This window comes from Symphalangus syndactylus, chromosome 9, assembly GCF_028878055.3.
Source record: "Symphalangus syndactylus isolate Jambi chromosome 9, NHGRI_mSymSyn1-v2.1_pri, whole genome shotgun sequence".
NCBI lineage: Eukaryota > Metazoa > Chordata > Mammalia > Primates > Hylobatidae > Symphalangus > Symphalangus syndactylus.
The window spans coordinates 59,995,093-60,010,747 of record NC_072431.2 but is presented as its reverse complement, the minus strand read 5'-3'; the positions used below and the strand labels follow the sequence as shown (position 1 = coordinate 60,010,747).

At 49.9% G+C, this 15,655-nt stretch overlaps 1 protein-coding gene across 1 annotated transcript in view; it reads right to left on the bottom strand.

The window, feature by feature from the left end:
• Positions 1 to 280: 280 nt before the first annotated feature.
• Positions 281 to 15,655, bottom strand: part of COL26A1 (collagen type XXVI alpha 1 chain) — a 230,443-nt gene continuing 215,068 nt past the window's right edge. The window contains exons 14-15 of the mRNA XM_055292681.2: positions 6,785 to 6,939; positions 281 to 3,073 (exon numbers count right to left, since the gene is read on the bottom strand). Coding sequence (XP_055148656.1) covers positions 2,952 to 3,073; positions 6,785 to 6,939 — 277 coding nt within the window. The 3' untranslated portion in view covers positions 281 to 2,951. The remainder of the gene's footprint in view (positions 3,074 to 6,784; positions 6,940 to 15,655) is intronic.

The window sequence follows — 15,655 nt, the reverse complement described above, 5'->3', positions numbered from 1 at the left end:
GAGATGGGGTTTTGCCATGTTGGCCGGGCTGGTCTCAAACTCCTGGCCTCATGTGATCCACCCACCTCAGCCTCCCAAAGTGCTGGGATTACAGGCATGAGACATCGTGCCTGGCCACTGTGGTTGATTTCAAGATATTGTCATTACATCAACTGGCCTGAAACTTACTAAAACAATTAACAATCATTTCTTGAAGCAGGCAAGAGAGAAAGGACCCAGAGATGTGATCATCCTCCAGAGCTTAGGGGGGATTAACTGGTACCTTTATTTATTATTTATCTCTACTCCCCAAAAGGAATCAAGGCATTTTATAGCAATGAAGATAATACATTAAGAGGGAATGATTAAATCAAGATTTGGGGGCTGACAAAAGTTAATGTCTAGAAAGCACAGGATAAGGCCAAGGGTGAGGCTAAGACCATACATTAGTGTCATCAGTTTTCTTCCTGATCTCCTAAGCTGCCTCCCCTCCCTTGTGGTCTCAACAATGCACTTGATCTTCTGTGCCAGATGGACAGCTGGGAGGTGAAAGGACTTGGGGGGAGCAGGGAAGAGTACCCATGTTGAGGAAGAGAAGGCTCTGAGACACACCACTGTCTTCAAGTTTCTGCAGGGACATTCCAGGCCAGCGGGAATACAGGGTCCAGAGGGCAGAGCCAGGGCCAGTGTGGATCCTCTATCCAAGAAAGAGTTTTTCACAGTCAGAGCCATACACAGATGAGCCTCACTAGCCTGGAAAGGTAGTGAGTGTCTTGTCAGGGGAAGTATGTAACAGATGCTGGCCAGCCACTTATTGGAGGCTTTCCGAGCACTTGGCTTGAGGGCCCATTTCATCCAGGATGTGGACCTGGTTAAGAATGTGGCTGAGGACTCACATCCCAATTCAACAGTAGTTGGCGGCATATTTCTTAACTTCTGTGTGTCTGATTTTCCCTTCCTCTTTACCTCCACCTCCATGACCACGTCCTCCAAATGTCCTCCCAACTGGACCCCTGGCAGAAGTGTTCCTGGCCTCCTAGGATTTCTGAAGCTGGCTGAGCATGACAAGAGCAGGTGCATTTGAGGTGGTGGGAAGCAGAGGTTTGGGTTGTACTCTTTTTTTGTTTTGTTTTGTTTTTGAGACAGGATCTTGCTCTATTACCCAGACTGGAGTGCAGTGGTGTGATCTTGGCTCACTTCAGCTTCTGCTTCCCGGGGTCAAGTAATCCTCCTGCCTCAGCCTCCCGAGTAGCTGGGACTACAGACATGCGCCATCACGCTTGCCTAATTTTTTCTTTTCCTTTCTTTTCTTTTCTTTTTTTTTTTTTGAGACGGAGTCTTGTTCTGTCACCCAGGCTAGAGTGCAGTGGTGTAATCTTAGCTCATTGCAACCTCCACCTCCCAGGTTCAAGCGATTCTCCTGCCTCAGCCTCCCAAGTAGCTGAGACTACAGGTGCACGACACCACGCCCAGCTAATTTTTGTATTTTTAGTAGAGATGGGGTTTCACCATTTTGGCCAGGCTGGTCTCAAACTCCTGACCTCAGGTGATCCACCCACCTCGGCCTCCCAAAGTGCTGGGATTACAGGCATGAGCCACCGTGCCCGGCCTTGGCTAAAATTTTCTAGAGACAGTTTCACCACGTTGCCTAGGCTGGTCTTGAACTTCTGGGCTCAAGCGATTTGCCTGCCTTAGCCTCCCACAGTGGTGGAATTACAGGTGTAAGCCACCGCGCCCGGCCTGGGCTGCACTCTTGAGATGGCATGCTCAGCCTCCTTCCCTTAGCTCCTGTCTGGGCTTCTCTGCTGCCACTGATGACCTCTCCCTGAGAGAGTGTTCTGGAGGTAGGTACTTCTTCTGACCCCACACTGTCCCCCATTCCTCAACACAGGCCTGGCATGCAGGAGGTCTCAGTGAGTGGTTGTTAAATGAATGGACAAGAGGATGGATGGATGGATGGATGGATAGATGATGGATGGATAATTGGATGGATTAATAAATGGGTGGATGAACGGATGGATGTGTGGATAATTGGATGGATAAATAGATGAATGAATGGATGGATGGGTGGATAATTGGATGGATACATAGATGGGTGAGGGGGTGAATGACTGTGTGAGTGAGTGGATGGATGAATAAGTGGATGGATGGTGGGTGGATGAATAGATGAATAGATGGGTGGATGGATGAGTGGTGGATGGATGAATTGATAATTGGATGAATGAGTAGATGGATGGACGGAAGGAGGGAGGGATGAGTGGTACATGGACCTTTAATATAATTGCATGCTCAACCCCTTTCTTTCTTTCTTTCTTTAGAGATTAAATCTCCTTCTGTCACCCAGGCTGGAATACAGTAGTGCCATCTCAGCTCACTGCAACCTCCACCTCCTGGGCTCAACAATTCTCCTGCCTCAGCCTCCTGAGTAGCTGGGATTACAGGTGCCCACCACCATGCCCGGCTAATTTTTGTATTTTTAGTAGAGACAGGGTTTCACCATGTTGGCCAGGCTGGTCTCGAACTCCTGACCTCAAATGATCCACCTCATCATCCCAAAGTGCTGGGATTACAGACGTGAGCCACCACACCTGGCAACCCCTTTATTTTGTTTTAGGCACACAACTGTTTTGAAGGCAGGGCTAAAACTATTAATCCCATTCTACAGAACTGAAAACTGAAGCCCAGAGAGGTAAAGAAACTTGCTCCATGTCACACAGGAGGGAAGTGACTGAATCATGATTCAAGATTAGTCTCTTGACGCCTTGTTCCTGGTGACTCTTCTAATCAGTCCCATTCATTCTTTCATTCCTTTATTTATTCAAGCCATCACGATCATTGGGTGTCACTCATTCAAGCAGGAGCTTATTAAAGCCCGTTCTGGGCCACCTGGTGCTGGGAACCTGGAGATGAAGCTGCCCTTCTCCCTGGCTTCGAGGAGTTTCTAGGGAAGAGAGCCCATGAGTAGCTCCTGATTAGCTCAGGACAGTGGCCTGGGCTAGGTGATGGAGATGCCAACTGTTCTCGTGGGTGGGGTCCAAGCCAGCATCTCTGAGAAGGTGAGGCAGGGCTGGGCCACCTGAGGAGGTGCAGGAGTCTGCCAGGTAGAAAAAGAGAAGAAGGTCATTTACGTCAGGTCAGGGTGTGTGCCACCATGGGTCATGGCGGCTGAGCTCCTGTCTGGAATAAGCCTGACACCCTGGGCAGGTGGAGCGGGGGACGTTTAGAGGAGGGATGGGGGGAAAGGCCAGGGAAGCTGACGGGGATAGATCTGCAGGGCTTTGAGCACCTGATTGGGAAGTTGAGGCTGCATCTGAGGCAGTAGGGAAAGACTGAAAGGTGGAGAGCATGAAGGGTCCCCACTGAGGCAGGAAGGGTGCCAGTTCCCACTGAGTCCACCCCTCGGGCCTCCCCTCCACCCAGGAGTGCCCTCAGCACCCCTTCACCCCAGGTGCATGACATCCACCTGTAGCCCCGTGCCACCTCCCTTGGGCATCAGGGGGAGCCAGCCCCAGCAGAGGCCCACCCACCTCGGGAGAGCTGCCCTCAGCTGCCAAGGGCCCGCCAGCCTCTTTGGAAGACCTCGGGGCTGGGTTCAGGAGGCACAGGCCTCAGAAGCTGACTACCCCGGGCGAGGCTGTGATGCCAGGTGTGCCAGGCCCTCATTAGGCCTCGGTGCACAGCCCAGGCTCTCAGAGCGTCTTTCTGAGAATCCCCAGAGAAGAAAGAAATCAAAGTCTGGGGATTCAAAAACAAGGATGAGGAGATAGAAAACAAGATTTCTATCTGAATAATTTCCTCTAATTGCTGGTAAGAGACATTAATTTTCCTTTTGAAGCTCCCCGTGGCCTCCAGCGTCTTGGGACGTGCCAAGATGGCAGCCCGTCTAGCCGGATTATCTCACTGCCCGCCTGCAGGGCTGGCACCAGGCCACCGCGGGGGTGCCTGGCGGCAGGCTGGGTGCTGCTCTGCTCCCGTGGTGGGGCTCAGGGTGCAGGAGGAGCCCTGGATCTGGTTCCTTGAGGATGCCACACAAAAGGCCTTCAGAGCACCATGTCCTCCTGGCCTCTTTCTCCACCCCGGGTTGGACACAGGGGTGTCCCGGCCACCAGAAGCCCAGGCCCCACTGGGCTTTGGACACACAGGGCATCAGCTGGGTCTAGGCCTGTGCAACTGCATTTCCTCACCTCTCCTGCCCATGAGTGACTGCAGCCTCCACAGCAGATAGGCCCAGGGGAGGCCGGCAAGGGGAAGGCCAGTGTGAGAGAGGCCCTGGAGGGCGTGCACCTGTCCATAGCTCCCCTGGGAGAAGTAGGGTTCATTATGACCTCCATTTTACAGATGAGGGCATTGTGGTTCAAAGGATGGGATTGGGGCTGGGTGCGGTGGCTCACGCCTGCAATCCCAGCACTTTGGGAGGCTGAGGCGGGCTGATCCCTTGAGGCCAGAAGTTCGACACCAGCCTGGCCAACATGGTGAAACCCCATTTCTACTAAAAATGCAAAAATTATCAGGGCGTGGTGGCACATGCCTGTAATCTCAGCTACTCAGGAGGCTGAAGCAGAAGAATAGCTGGAACCCAGGAGGCAGAGGTTGCAGTGAGCCGATATTGTGCCACTGCACTCCAACCTGGGTGACAGAGTGAGATTCCATCTCAAAAAGAAAAAAAAAAAGAAAAACCCTACAAAGTATGGGATTGGCCTCACTGTAAGAGAAAAGCCAGATTGATTTTCTGTGCCCAGGGCTTTTGCCATTGTGCCCCCATCCTCGGATAGCTGGGGAGAAAAGTACAAGAGAAAAATCGAGATTCATTAGCTGTACATTCTAGACAGTCTCAGGCTGAGGCAGAAGAATTGCTTGAACCCGGGAGTCAGAGGTTGCAGTGAGCTGAGATCGTGCCACTGCACTCCAGCCTGGGTGACAGAGGGAGACCCTGTCTCAAAAAAAAAAAAAAAAGACAGTCTCAATACATCCCCAGCCCACCCATTTGGTCTCCTCTCCAATTGTTCCTCCTCCTGTGTCTGAGACACGTAGAGGCCTTCTCTGGGTTCCCTTGGCCCTGGATTGTCCCTCGTCCCTCCAGAGATTGTCATTGCCCCCTGCTGGGCCTGGTCCCCCCCCCACCCCACTCCTGCCTGGGAGCATCTCAGGTCTGGGTCGTATCTAAGCCCACCTCATATCTCGTGCCCAGCCCATGCTGTCTCTCCAGGGAGGCACACCAGGATGCCGGGTGCAGGGAAGGCCCCCCCCCTACTCCAAGACAGTGTGTGGAGTGTTCCAGCTGGTGATGGAACTCCCATCGTCTTTTACCCTAAGAGCATTTTCCTTTCCTTTTGATCTCTTGCAATTTATGAAAAATAGAACGCATGTGTTCCTGATTAATTTTTACAAAGATCACGGAACTGTTGACTTTTTACTTAAAAAAAAAAAAAAAAAGAGTCATTTTATGTGGTGCCTCCTTTCAGATTTTTGCAAGACTGCCTTTGCCCAGGAAGTGAAATCTGGGGAGAAAACAGGCCACCCTGCCACCAATACAAGATTCGGTGCTGTCACAAAAGTTGGCCGTGGTGGGCAGGTATCCTGGGACGTCCCCGCCTTACTTGCGCTGCTCCCTGGCTCCCCACTGTCCTGGAGATGAAGTCTGGTCTTCCACAACCCAGTCCTCCTGGCCTCTCCATCCCCAGGATCCCTAACATCCAGACTTCCTGAACTTCCAGTTGCTCCCAGAACACGCCAGTCCATTCCCATTCCTATCTCTCAGCACACTTTGCTCCCTCTGCCAGGAACACACTCAATTTTGTCACTCGACAAACTCCTATGTATCCTTCAAGGCCCAGACCCAATGTCACCCTGTCTGTTCCCTCAACTTGGCCACTCGACAAACTCCTACGCATCCTTCCAGGCCCAGACCCAGCATCTCCCTGTCTGTTCACTGCGTGCTGCCTCCCCCAGACAGTCCCCTGTGCTTTCCTCAGCATTCAGAGGGGTAAGTCCTCATTTGACCCAAGAGGCCTGCATACACCGCCTTTGGCCTGCCTCCCAGGGTCACAGACCCAGGCGTGCAAAGATGAAAGGCTGGTATGTCATGGTAAGAAGTATTAAAGGAAAAAGATAAATCCTCCCCAAATAGAAGCCATGCACAGTGTTTATTTTTGGTATTTTATGGGGTGCTTTTGAGAATGGGAGCTGGAAAAAGAGAATTCCACCAGGACAAGCAACAGATGTCATCCTTAGGGTGGGAGGAGGAAGAAAGGAGGAACAGTCCCTCTGATCCAGGGCTGACCTCTGGGTCCTGCCTGGATTCCAGAGGAACAAAAGTTGCTGCCCAGCCCAGAGCAGGTCACAGGCAAAATTTTATTTTATTTTATTTTTGAGACAAAGTCTCACTCTGTCACCCAGGCTGGAGTGCAATGAAGCAGTCTCAGCACACTGCAACCTCCACCTACCAGGTTCAAGTGAATCTCCTGCCTCAGCCTCCCAAGTAGCTGGGACTACAGGCAGATGCCACCATGCCCAGCTAATTTTTTGTATTTTAGTAGAGACGGAGTTTCACCATGTTGCCCAGGATGCCTCAAGTGATCTGCCCCTCTCAGTCTCCCAAAGTGCTCTGATTACAGGTATGAGCCACCACGCCCGGCCAATCTTATTTTAGGCTCATCTCTGACATCTCGAGGCTCTGCTAGAGCCCTTCGGTGCCCTGCCCCGAGAACTGCATGTGATTGAACACTCACAACCATTCTTGCAGGAATGCAAATGTTCACCAATTAGCCATGTGCTTCTCTACCTCCCAGCATCCTTTGCAATTCACCTGGAGTCATGTGGCCAGTTCCAACCAATAGGATGTGAGTGGAAAGCGACTGCATCTCTTCTGGGCTGGAGCAGTTAGGAGCCAGTGTCCCCTTTCTGTCTCTCTCCTCTCCTGCCGCAGTGATCTTAGAGGAACATCCGCTCCAGAAAACAACGCTGTAAGAGAGAAGGAAGCTGCCATACTGGATTTTGCCTGGGGCAAAAATCAAACCTGTACCTTGGGTTAAGCAACTGAGTTTTGGGGGTTTCTCTAATGTTGATTACCTGAGTATTATTACACTGAGATACAATCCGAGGAAGTAGGGGTTATTATCTCCATCCTGCAGATGAGCACACTGAGGCCCAGAGAAAGAACTCGGCTGAAATCTCTTAATTACAGAACCATGGCAGCCCACCGCATCTGATTCCAAACCCCATGAGGTTTTGCCTACTCTTTGCATGGTTAGCTTCTTGGAAACAAAACAGCTCACAGGGACACAGGCCAAGGAGAGGGTAGAAACCCAGGAGCAGCTCGCTCCAGTTTGCTTTTAAAACTTGCATGTCGTTAAAACCCAATCAGGCTCGTGTAATCTGTGATTTTGGGGGTAGGGGACAGCGGCTATTCAGAAAAGTACAAGAGACAAGTAAAACTTCAGGGAACCTGGGCCCCCCAGGAGGGTGGCAGGATGCAGGGTTGGCCACGTGATGGATGGGCGTAGGGCATGAGGGCGGCGTGTGGGGCTGGCTGTCAGATGCCCCACCTGCAGTGTAATGGATGGCAGGTAGGGGCCACCAGGACCCAGAAGGCGGAGATAGGGCCTGATTTACAGGCACCAGGGAAGAAAATGCAAACAAGATTTATGGCAGCTCAGATGACTCGTTGGAGCCGAGTTTATTATCCATCACGTGCATCTGAATGTGTATTTACGGGTTTCCAAATGATCCTGTCTCGTGGAAAATTATTTCCAAAGAACATCAACAGCAATTAATCTGCGTTCTGAAGAGCTGATCCCGAGTGGAGTTCAAGGCCTCTTCTAGTCTCTCAGGGATGCCGGGGGCTGGTCCCATTTGTGCGTGCACAGGTTGGAGAAGCAGACACAGGCCAACAGATGCTCTGAGTCAAGCCTTGCATGGCAATCAATGTGCAGAGATGACCACATCTCACAGAGCCCTGCCTGCACCCGGCTGTATCTGATGCTGAGCTGCGAATGTTCACCAATTAGCCATGTGCTTCTCTACCTCCCAGCATCCTTTGCAATTCACGTGGGGTCATGTGACCAGTTCCAGCCAATAGGATGTGAGCAGAAATGACTGCATCTCTTCCAGGCTGGAGCACACAGGTGCTACTAAGAAGACAGCCCAGGGAGAGGGCAAGAATACCAGCTCTGTCACCTAACTGCTGAGTGACCCCAGACAAGTTACCTAACCTCTCTGAGCCATTGTCCTCATCAAGAAATTGGAAGTAACAGCAATAGCTACCTTGGAGAGTAATTCTGAGGCATACAAGATCCTGCATATGAAGTGCTTAGCACAGGAAGGGCCCATAAATGGTTTCTTTTTCTGTTATCAACGTGATTACGACTCAAGCATCATATGCAATGCTTGGCACAATCTGACCACCCAACAAAACCAAACAAGACAAATTTCTGGCTGAAGCCCCATTTAGGAAAAGAGAGACCACTTACCAAGTGGCATACTCTGTATACCAGTGGCATAGGCCCCAGCCATTCAGATAATCACCTAAATGGAGGTTTTGTCTTGGAATGTTATGAATACATGAAAGAACTAGTTATGAATGGCTTGACCTGCACAGTTCTCGGACCTGTAAATACTGATTTCTATTTTTATTTTTTTGAGACAAGGTCTCACTTTGTTGCCCAGGCTGGAGTGCAGTGCCACAATCATGGAGCGCTTCAGCCTCGACCTCCTTGGCTCAAGCGATCCTCCCACCTCAGCCTCCCAAGTAGCTGGGACTACAGGTACACGCCACCATGCCTGGCTAATTTTTGTGATTTTTGTAGAGATGGAGGGTCTCACTATGTTGCCCCAGGCTAGTCTCCAACTTCTGTGCCCAAGCTATCCTCCTGCCTCAGCTTCCCAAAGTGCCAGGATTACAAATGTGAGCCACCAGGCCCAGTTTAAGTACTTTTTTTTTTTTTTTTTTTTTGAGACGGAGTCTTGCTCTGTCACCCAGGCTGGAATGCAGTGGCACGGTCTCGGCCCACTGCAACCTCTGCCTCCCGGGTTCAAGCGATTCTCCTGCCTCAGCTCCCTAGTACCTGGGACTACAAGTATGTGCCACCACGTCCAGCTAATTTTTTGTATTTTTAGTAGAGACAGGGTTTCACCATATTAACCAGGCTGGTCTCAATCTCCTGACCTCATGATCCACCCGCCTCAGACTCCCAAAGTGCTGGGATTACAGGTGTGAGCCACCATGCCCTGTTTAAATACTTTTACTAAACCCTGAACTTTGGCACTGTTGAAGACAAGAGTCGACATTCCACCAGTACACATCAGTATGACTGTCTCTTTTATGTGTGTCAGTAAGTAGCAGTCACAAAACACTAGAAACTGTTGGCCAGACACCTGCTGCCCTGGGCCACCCCAGCCCTTCCACCAGGACTGCTTGATTACACGGTGTCCTTGGCTAGGCACGGTGGCTCGTGCCTGTAATCCTAGCAATTTGGGAGGCTGAGGTAGGAGGATCACTTGAGCCCAGGAGTTTTACTTTGTATTTTTATTTTTTTGAGATGGTGTCTTGCTGTGTCACCCAGGCTGGAGTGCAGTGGTGCGATCTCAGTTCACTGCAACCTCTGCCTCCTAGGTTCAAGTGATTCTCCTGTCTCGGCCTCCCGAGTAGCTGGGACTACAGGCATGCACCACCATGCCCAGCTAATTTTTTTGCATTTTTAGTAGAGATGGGGTTTCGCCATGTTGGCCAGGCTGGTCTCGAAATCCTGACCTCAAGTGATCCACCCACCTCAGCCTCCCAAAGTGCTAGGATTACAGGCATGAGCCACCACACCCGGCCATGAGCCCAGGAGTTTGAGACCAGCCTGGGCAACATAGTGAGATCCCATCTCAACAAAAAATTAGCTAGGCATGATGATACATGCGTGTAGTCCCAGCTACTCAGGAGGCTGACGTGGGAGGACCACTTGAACTTGGGAAGTCAAGGATGCAGTGAGCTATGATTGCACTACTGCACTCCAGTTTGGGCAACAGAGCAAGACCTGCCTCAGAGAAACAAACAAACAGGCCAGGCATGGTGGCTCATGCCTGTAATCCCAGCACTTTGGGAGGCTAAGGCAGGCGGATGACCTGAGGTTGGGAGTTTGAGAACAGCCTGACCAACATGGAGAAACCCCATCTCTACTAAAAAATACAAAATTAGCTGGACATGGTGGCGCATGCCTGTAATTCCAGCTACTTGGGAGGGTGAGGCAGGAGAATCGCTTGAACCCGGGAGGTGGAGATTGCAGTGAGCCAAGATTGTGCCATTGCACTCCAGCCTGGGCAACAAGAGCGAAACTCTGTCACAAACAAACAAACAAACAAAAACATGGGGGTGTCTTTGTTTGGGGGCCTTCACAGCAGAACCTAAGACAAGGTCTTGGGAGTTGGGAGTTTATTTGGGAGGCACCTCAAGGAACAGACAGAAGGAAAAAGAGTGTTAAAGGGAAAGAGGAAAAGCTGGTGTGAGGATGAGTTATCGTGGTCGCTGCTTCAGCAAAGGGGGCTTGAGTCTGTAGGAGCCCTTACAAAGAGTATAGAACGTCTCCCAGAATTGTCCTTCTGCAAGAAGGAGCTTGGAGCGTGTATTCACCTGCTCCTCCATCCCCAGAGGTGGAGGGTGTCCCTTGAGGACACTGACTTCCTCACAATTGTGGACAGAGCTTGCTTATAGCCTCAACAGACCCTTGTTGTTGAAAGGACCCTGAGCCAGAGAGGGGAAAAGATGCTGTCACATGCTTGATGTGGGACACTCCCTGCATGCCTGCGCTTGTCCGTAACTGACCACCGCTGCTGCTGCAGAAATCAGAAGGAAATTGATGGAAAGTGACACAGAGCACCAGAAAGTGTCTGCCACAGTCCACCCCTTGCACCACTCAGATCCACATGTGCCCACCCCAAGTCCATGGTGGCACTGAGTCTTCGGGAGAGTGGACAGGCATGACCTACAGAGACAGTGAATACAAAGATGTGTTGGAATGAGCTACATTCCGAGCAGCTGCAGCCAGTCCCAAGTCCATGATTAATACTTGTCATCAGTCCCCTCTAGAGAGAACCCATGAAAGATTTCCTTCACCCTCAGCCAGCACTTCAGATGGTCCAAGGCTCTTGCCTGCTCAGGTGACCCGGGCCCTCATCCTTGAGGGGACCCAGCCTTTGGTTGCCTGTTCTCTGCCAGGCGTGACTGCCCCCTGTTCACCGTTATCGCCAGGCACGAATGCACCAAGATCCTCATGGTCTGCTGGGCTCATGGGGTCCCGGTGAAACCCCATGTTCCAGACAGACTCCTCTCTACCTCCACTGTGCAGCAGCCATCCAGACCCTTCATAATACTCAGTAATGACCCCCATTAGTATGGCAGCTCCTTCCTTTGAATTCTATTTCATCAGCACAAGAAACCCAAAGTGACATAACATTTACAGATTTACAGATGCAGGTTCAGAGGAACTTTTCATGGTTTTATTATTTATTTATTTATTTTGGAGACAAGGTCTCACTCTGTCACCCAGGCTGGAGTGCAGTGGTGCCGTCATGGCTCACTGCAACCTCTGCCTCCCAGGCTCGGTAATCCTCCCACCTTAGCCTCCCAAGTAGTGTGGACCACAGATGCACACCACTACAACCCATCTAACTTTTTTTTTTTTTTGGTAGAGACGAGGTTTCATCATGCTGCCCATGCTGGTCTCAAACTCCTGGGCTCGAGCGATCCACTGGCCTCGGCCTCCCAGAGGGCTGGGATTACAGCTGTGAACCACCGCACTTGGCCCATTTCAGTGAATTTTCTAATGGAAGTGTTTCTCTGGCAACTGGAAAACCAGGCTGTCTGGTGCCACTGGGGTCACTGGGAGTGATTTGGGAGGGGTCAGTCCTTGCTTTGGGAACATTTCAATCGCAGCTTTTGGGATATGGTGCATCAACTGTTGGTTCAATGCGTATGGCACATTGTAGAAGATAGCTTGTATCAGTAATATTTGTTTAAATTTTCTGTATTTTATGATGCTTTGACTTCTGGGGGCCTTGCTAATCCTGGAGAGACTGTTCCTTCCAGCGCTAGTGAATTCCTAGAGATGGTAAACAACTTTCCTGCGAGCGCTAGCACGCCTTTGGTATGCAAACCGACCAATCCAGAGCCCAAACTCAACCACCTTCTCCATCTGGATTTTGCACTCTTGGAGACAATATTCCTCTACCCTCTGCATCCCAGGGCCAGACATCAGACAGCTAGCGGTGGCCCCTATACCCTGGCGGCTGCTGAAATTAGTCAAATGAACAAATCCCAAACCCAATCAACCCATTTCCCCAGCCTCACCCGTTCCTTCTTGCACAAACCACAGTGAAGGCTCTTGCCCCGTTCCCCCTCCGCCTCTCCCTCCTGACCTACCCAAATACTTTCCTGGGTGGCTCCACATGGCCTCCTATTTCTAGGGATGGGTGAGTAAAAACTTTTTGCTTCACGGCATTTGTCTCCTGACCTGTTGGCCTTGCCATATCTGATTAAAACAAATCCCAGGTACTTTCTTGGAGGCAGGGGGTTGGGGACAGAGTCTTGCTCTGTTGCCGAGGCTGGAATGCAGTAGCACAATGGTGGCTCACTGTAGCTTTGAACTCCTGGGCTCAAGCGATCCTCCCACCTCAGCCTTCTGAATAGCTGGGACTACAGGCATCCACCAACATGCCTGGCTATTTTATACATAGTTTTTAGAGACGGGGTCTCACTGTGTTGCCCAGACTGGTCTTGAACTCCTGGCCTCAAAACGATCCTCCTTCCTCGGGGTCCCAAAGTGCTGGGATTACAGGCATGAGCCACCAGATACATTTTAATTTAATACAAGCTCCAAACCCCACAGAGAAAGCTCAAATTGACTCCTTAGCCCAGACTTTAATAAGCCATTTCAATGGTCATTCAGGCTGACTGTGTCCAGCTCATGTGGCTGTTGATAGGACCAATGGAACCCATTGCCATGTATCCATTGTGGACCTTTTGCTGTTAAATTGATCTCTTGGGTTGGGCGCAGTGACTCACGCCTGTAATCTCAGCACTTTGGGAGGTTGAGGTGGGTAGATCACTTGAGGTCAGGATTTCGAGACCAGCCTGGCCAACATGGCGATACCCTGTCTCTACTAAAAATATAAACATTAGCCAAGAGTGGTGATGGGCACCTGTAATCCCAACTACTTGGGAGGCTGAGGCAGGAGAATCACTTGAACCTGGGAGGCGGATGTTGCAGTGAGCCAAGATTGCACCACTGTGCTCCAGCCAGGGGAACAGAGCAAGACTCTGTCTCAAAAAAAAAAAAAAAAGAAAGTATTTCTTGGTCCAAGGTGACATTGTGCAGGATTCTAGATTGAGAAATCAGTCACTTTTGAAATCCTGTGTGTAGAGCTGGCAGGGTTGTGCCAAGGAAGACACATATCAATGTGGAGTAGGTGTTATTTACGAGGATAAGTCATGCTCCCTCCACAGTGGAGTGGATCCTCTGTAAATGCCTTGCTACTAAGCATTGGGCTGGACTCCTCCAGGGCTCAGGGTGGGTCTCTGTGCTGACACATCAGACCTGCATCAGCAGCAGCATCTAGACCTGCCTCTGTAGGGCAGCCCATGCTGTGGGCTCCTGCACAGCTGCCACCCCTTCCCTCTCATCTAGGCCCATAGGTTCTGCCAAAGCGCTGGGATTATAGGCATTGAGCCACAATGTTCAGCCACTTACTAATTCTAACAAGTTGTTCACAGATTTTAAAATTTTCTGGGCTGGGTGCAATGGCTCATGCCTATAATCCTAGCACTCTGGGAGACCAAGATGGGAGGATCACTTGAGCCCAAGAGTTCAAGATCAGCCTGGGTGACATAGTGAGACCCTGTCTCTAAATAAATGGATAAATAATAAAAAAATAAAAAAATTCTAAATGCCAAAAAATTTCATCTGTGGATGATGGCACTTTACTTTTTCCTTGCAGTCTGTATATCATTTTCTTGCCTTATGGTGGGGGTTGGCAAACCTTTTCATAAAGGCCAGATAGTACATATTTTAGGCTTTGCAGGCCATATGGTTTGTGTCGCAACTATCCAACTTTTCAGTTGTGTGTGAAAGCCACTATAGGCACTATGTAAATGAATGGGCAAAGCTGCATTCCAATAAAACTTTAGGCACAAAAACAGGTGGAGGAGCATGACCAGAATGAGAAGATAATTAAAATAAGGACTTCTGAAATCTGTTCCTTCATAAAAGCAATGAGCATGCTGGCAAAAACAGTCAAAATCAACTTTTTCATACTTCTGCAAATTAACCAAAGGCTTGCAGCTACCTGAGGAGTGTTTATTATTACAATTATTATTTTTTAATAAGGCTGACTTTGGGAGGCTGAGGCAGGAGGATTGCTTGAGGCCAGGTGTTAGAGGCCAGCCTGGGCAACACAGTGACACCCCATCCTTACAAATATTATATTAAAAAAAAAAATCAGGGGGCAGTGGTGCATGCCTGTAGTCTTAGCTACTGGAGAGGGTGAGGCAGGAGGATCACTTGGGCTGGGAGTTCAAGGTTGCAGTGAATTATGATCATGCTACTGCATTCCAGCCTGGGAGACAGAGTGAGACCCAGTTTCTAAAAAAAATAAAATAAGGCCGTATTGCAGTAAGAACAGCAAGCTTTGTGAAGTTTTGACTTGTCTTATTCCCACAGCCCTCTTTACAGTTCTGTTGCAGGCATGAAAACCAACAGCCTTGCAACTATGATGTCTGTGAAACCAGCCCACAAAAAGCTGTATGCCCAGAAAATGGCCACTATTTGACCTGTCTGGAAGCTGCCTGAAAAGCTCTGTTCCCAGGGATTGTCTTTATCTGACCCGACTCAGAGCTTACTCTGTGTGAGCAGCCCTGGCCCCAGGGCACTTGTCAAAAACAATCAGTGGTAACTGTATAACATTGTAGCTGCCTATGTGGCAATACCATTTGGGGTCAATAGGCTATGTAAAACCGTGAAAGGAAAAATCGGGAAATGAGTTATCCTTTGGGTTTTTTTTTTTATCCTTTGGGGGGTTTTAAAAGTTTTGATACACTCCTGGGATGATAGAGGCTTCATGCATGTGCGGAGCAGTGCACATGCACAGAAAGACCTGATAAGACCCTGATGCCTCACCTCTGGCTGACCTTGAGGCTCTGCACAAGAAGGAAATGAAGGCTACGGCAGAGCTGCAAACTGCTTGGTAAAGCATTGAAGTCAGGCTCCACACACACACACAGTGCTCCTCAGCAAAGGCTGGGAGACTTATGGGTTTAAGGGATTTAAAGAAATACCCGGGCTGGGCACAGTGGTTCGCACCTGTAATCCAGCCCTTTGGGAGGCCAAGGTGGGTGGATCACTTGAGGCCAGGAGTTTGAGACCAGCCTGGCCAACATGCAAAACCCCATCTCTACCAAAAATACAAAAATTAGCCAGGCATGGTGGTGTGTGCCTGTAGTCTCAGCTACTTGGGAGTCTGAGGCATGAGAATTGCTTAAACTCAGGAAGTGGAGGCTGCAGGGAGCCAAGATCATGCCACTGCACTCCAGCCTGGATGACAGAGCCAGACTCTGTCAAAAAAAAAAAAAAAAAGCCTGTTCAATCATTAGTTGACTACTAAGCTAATAGGAATTTTAGCAGCAAAACATGAAAAAGAACAC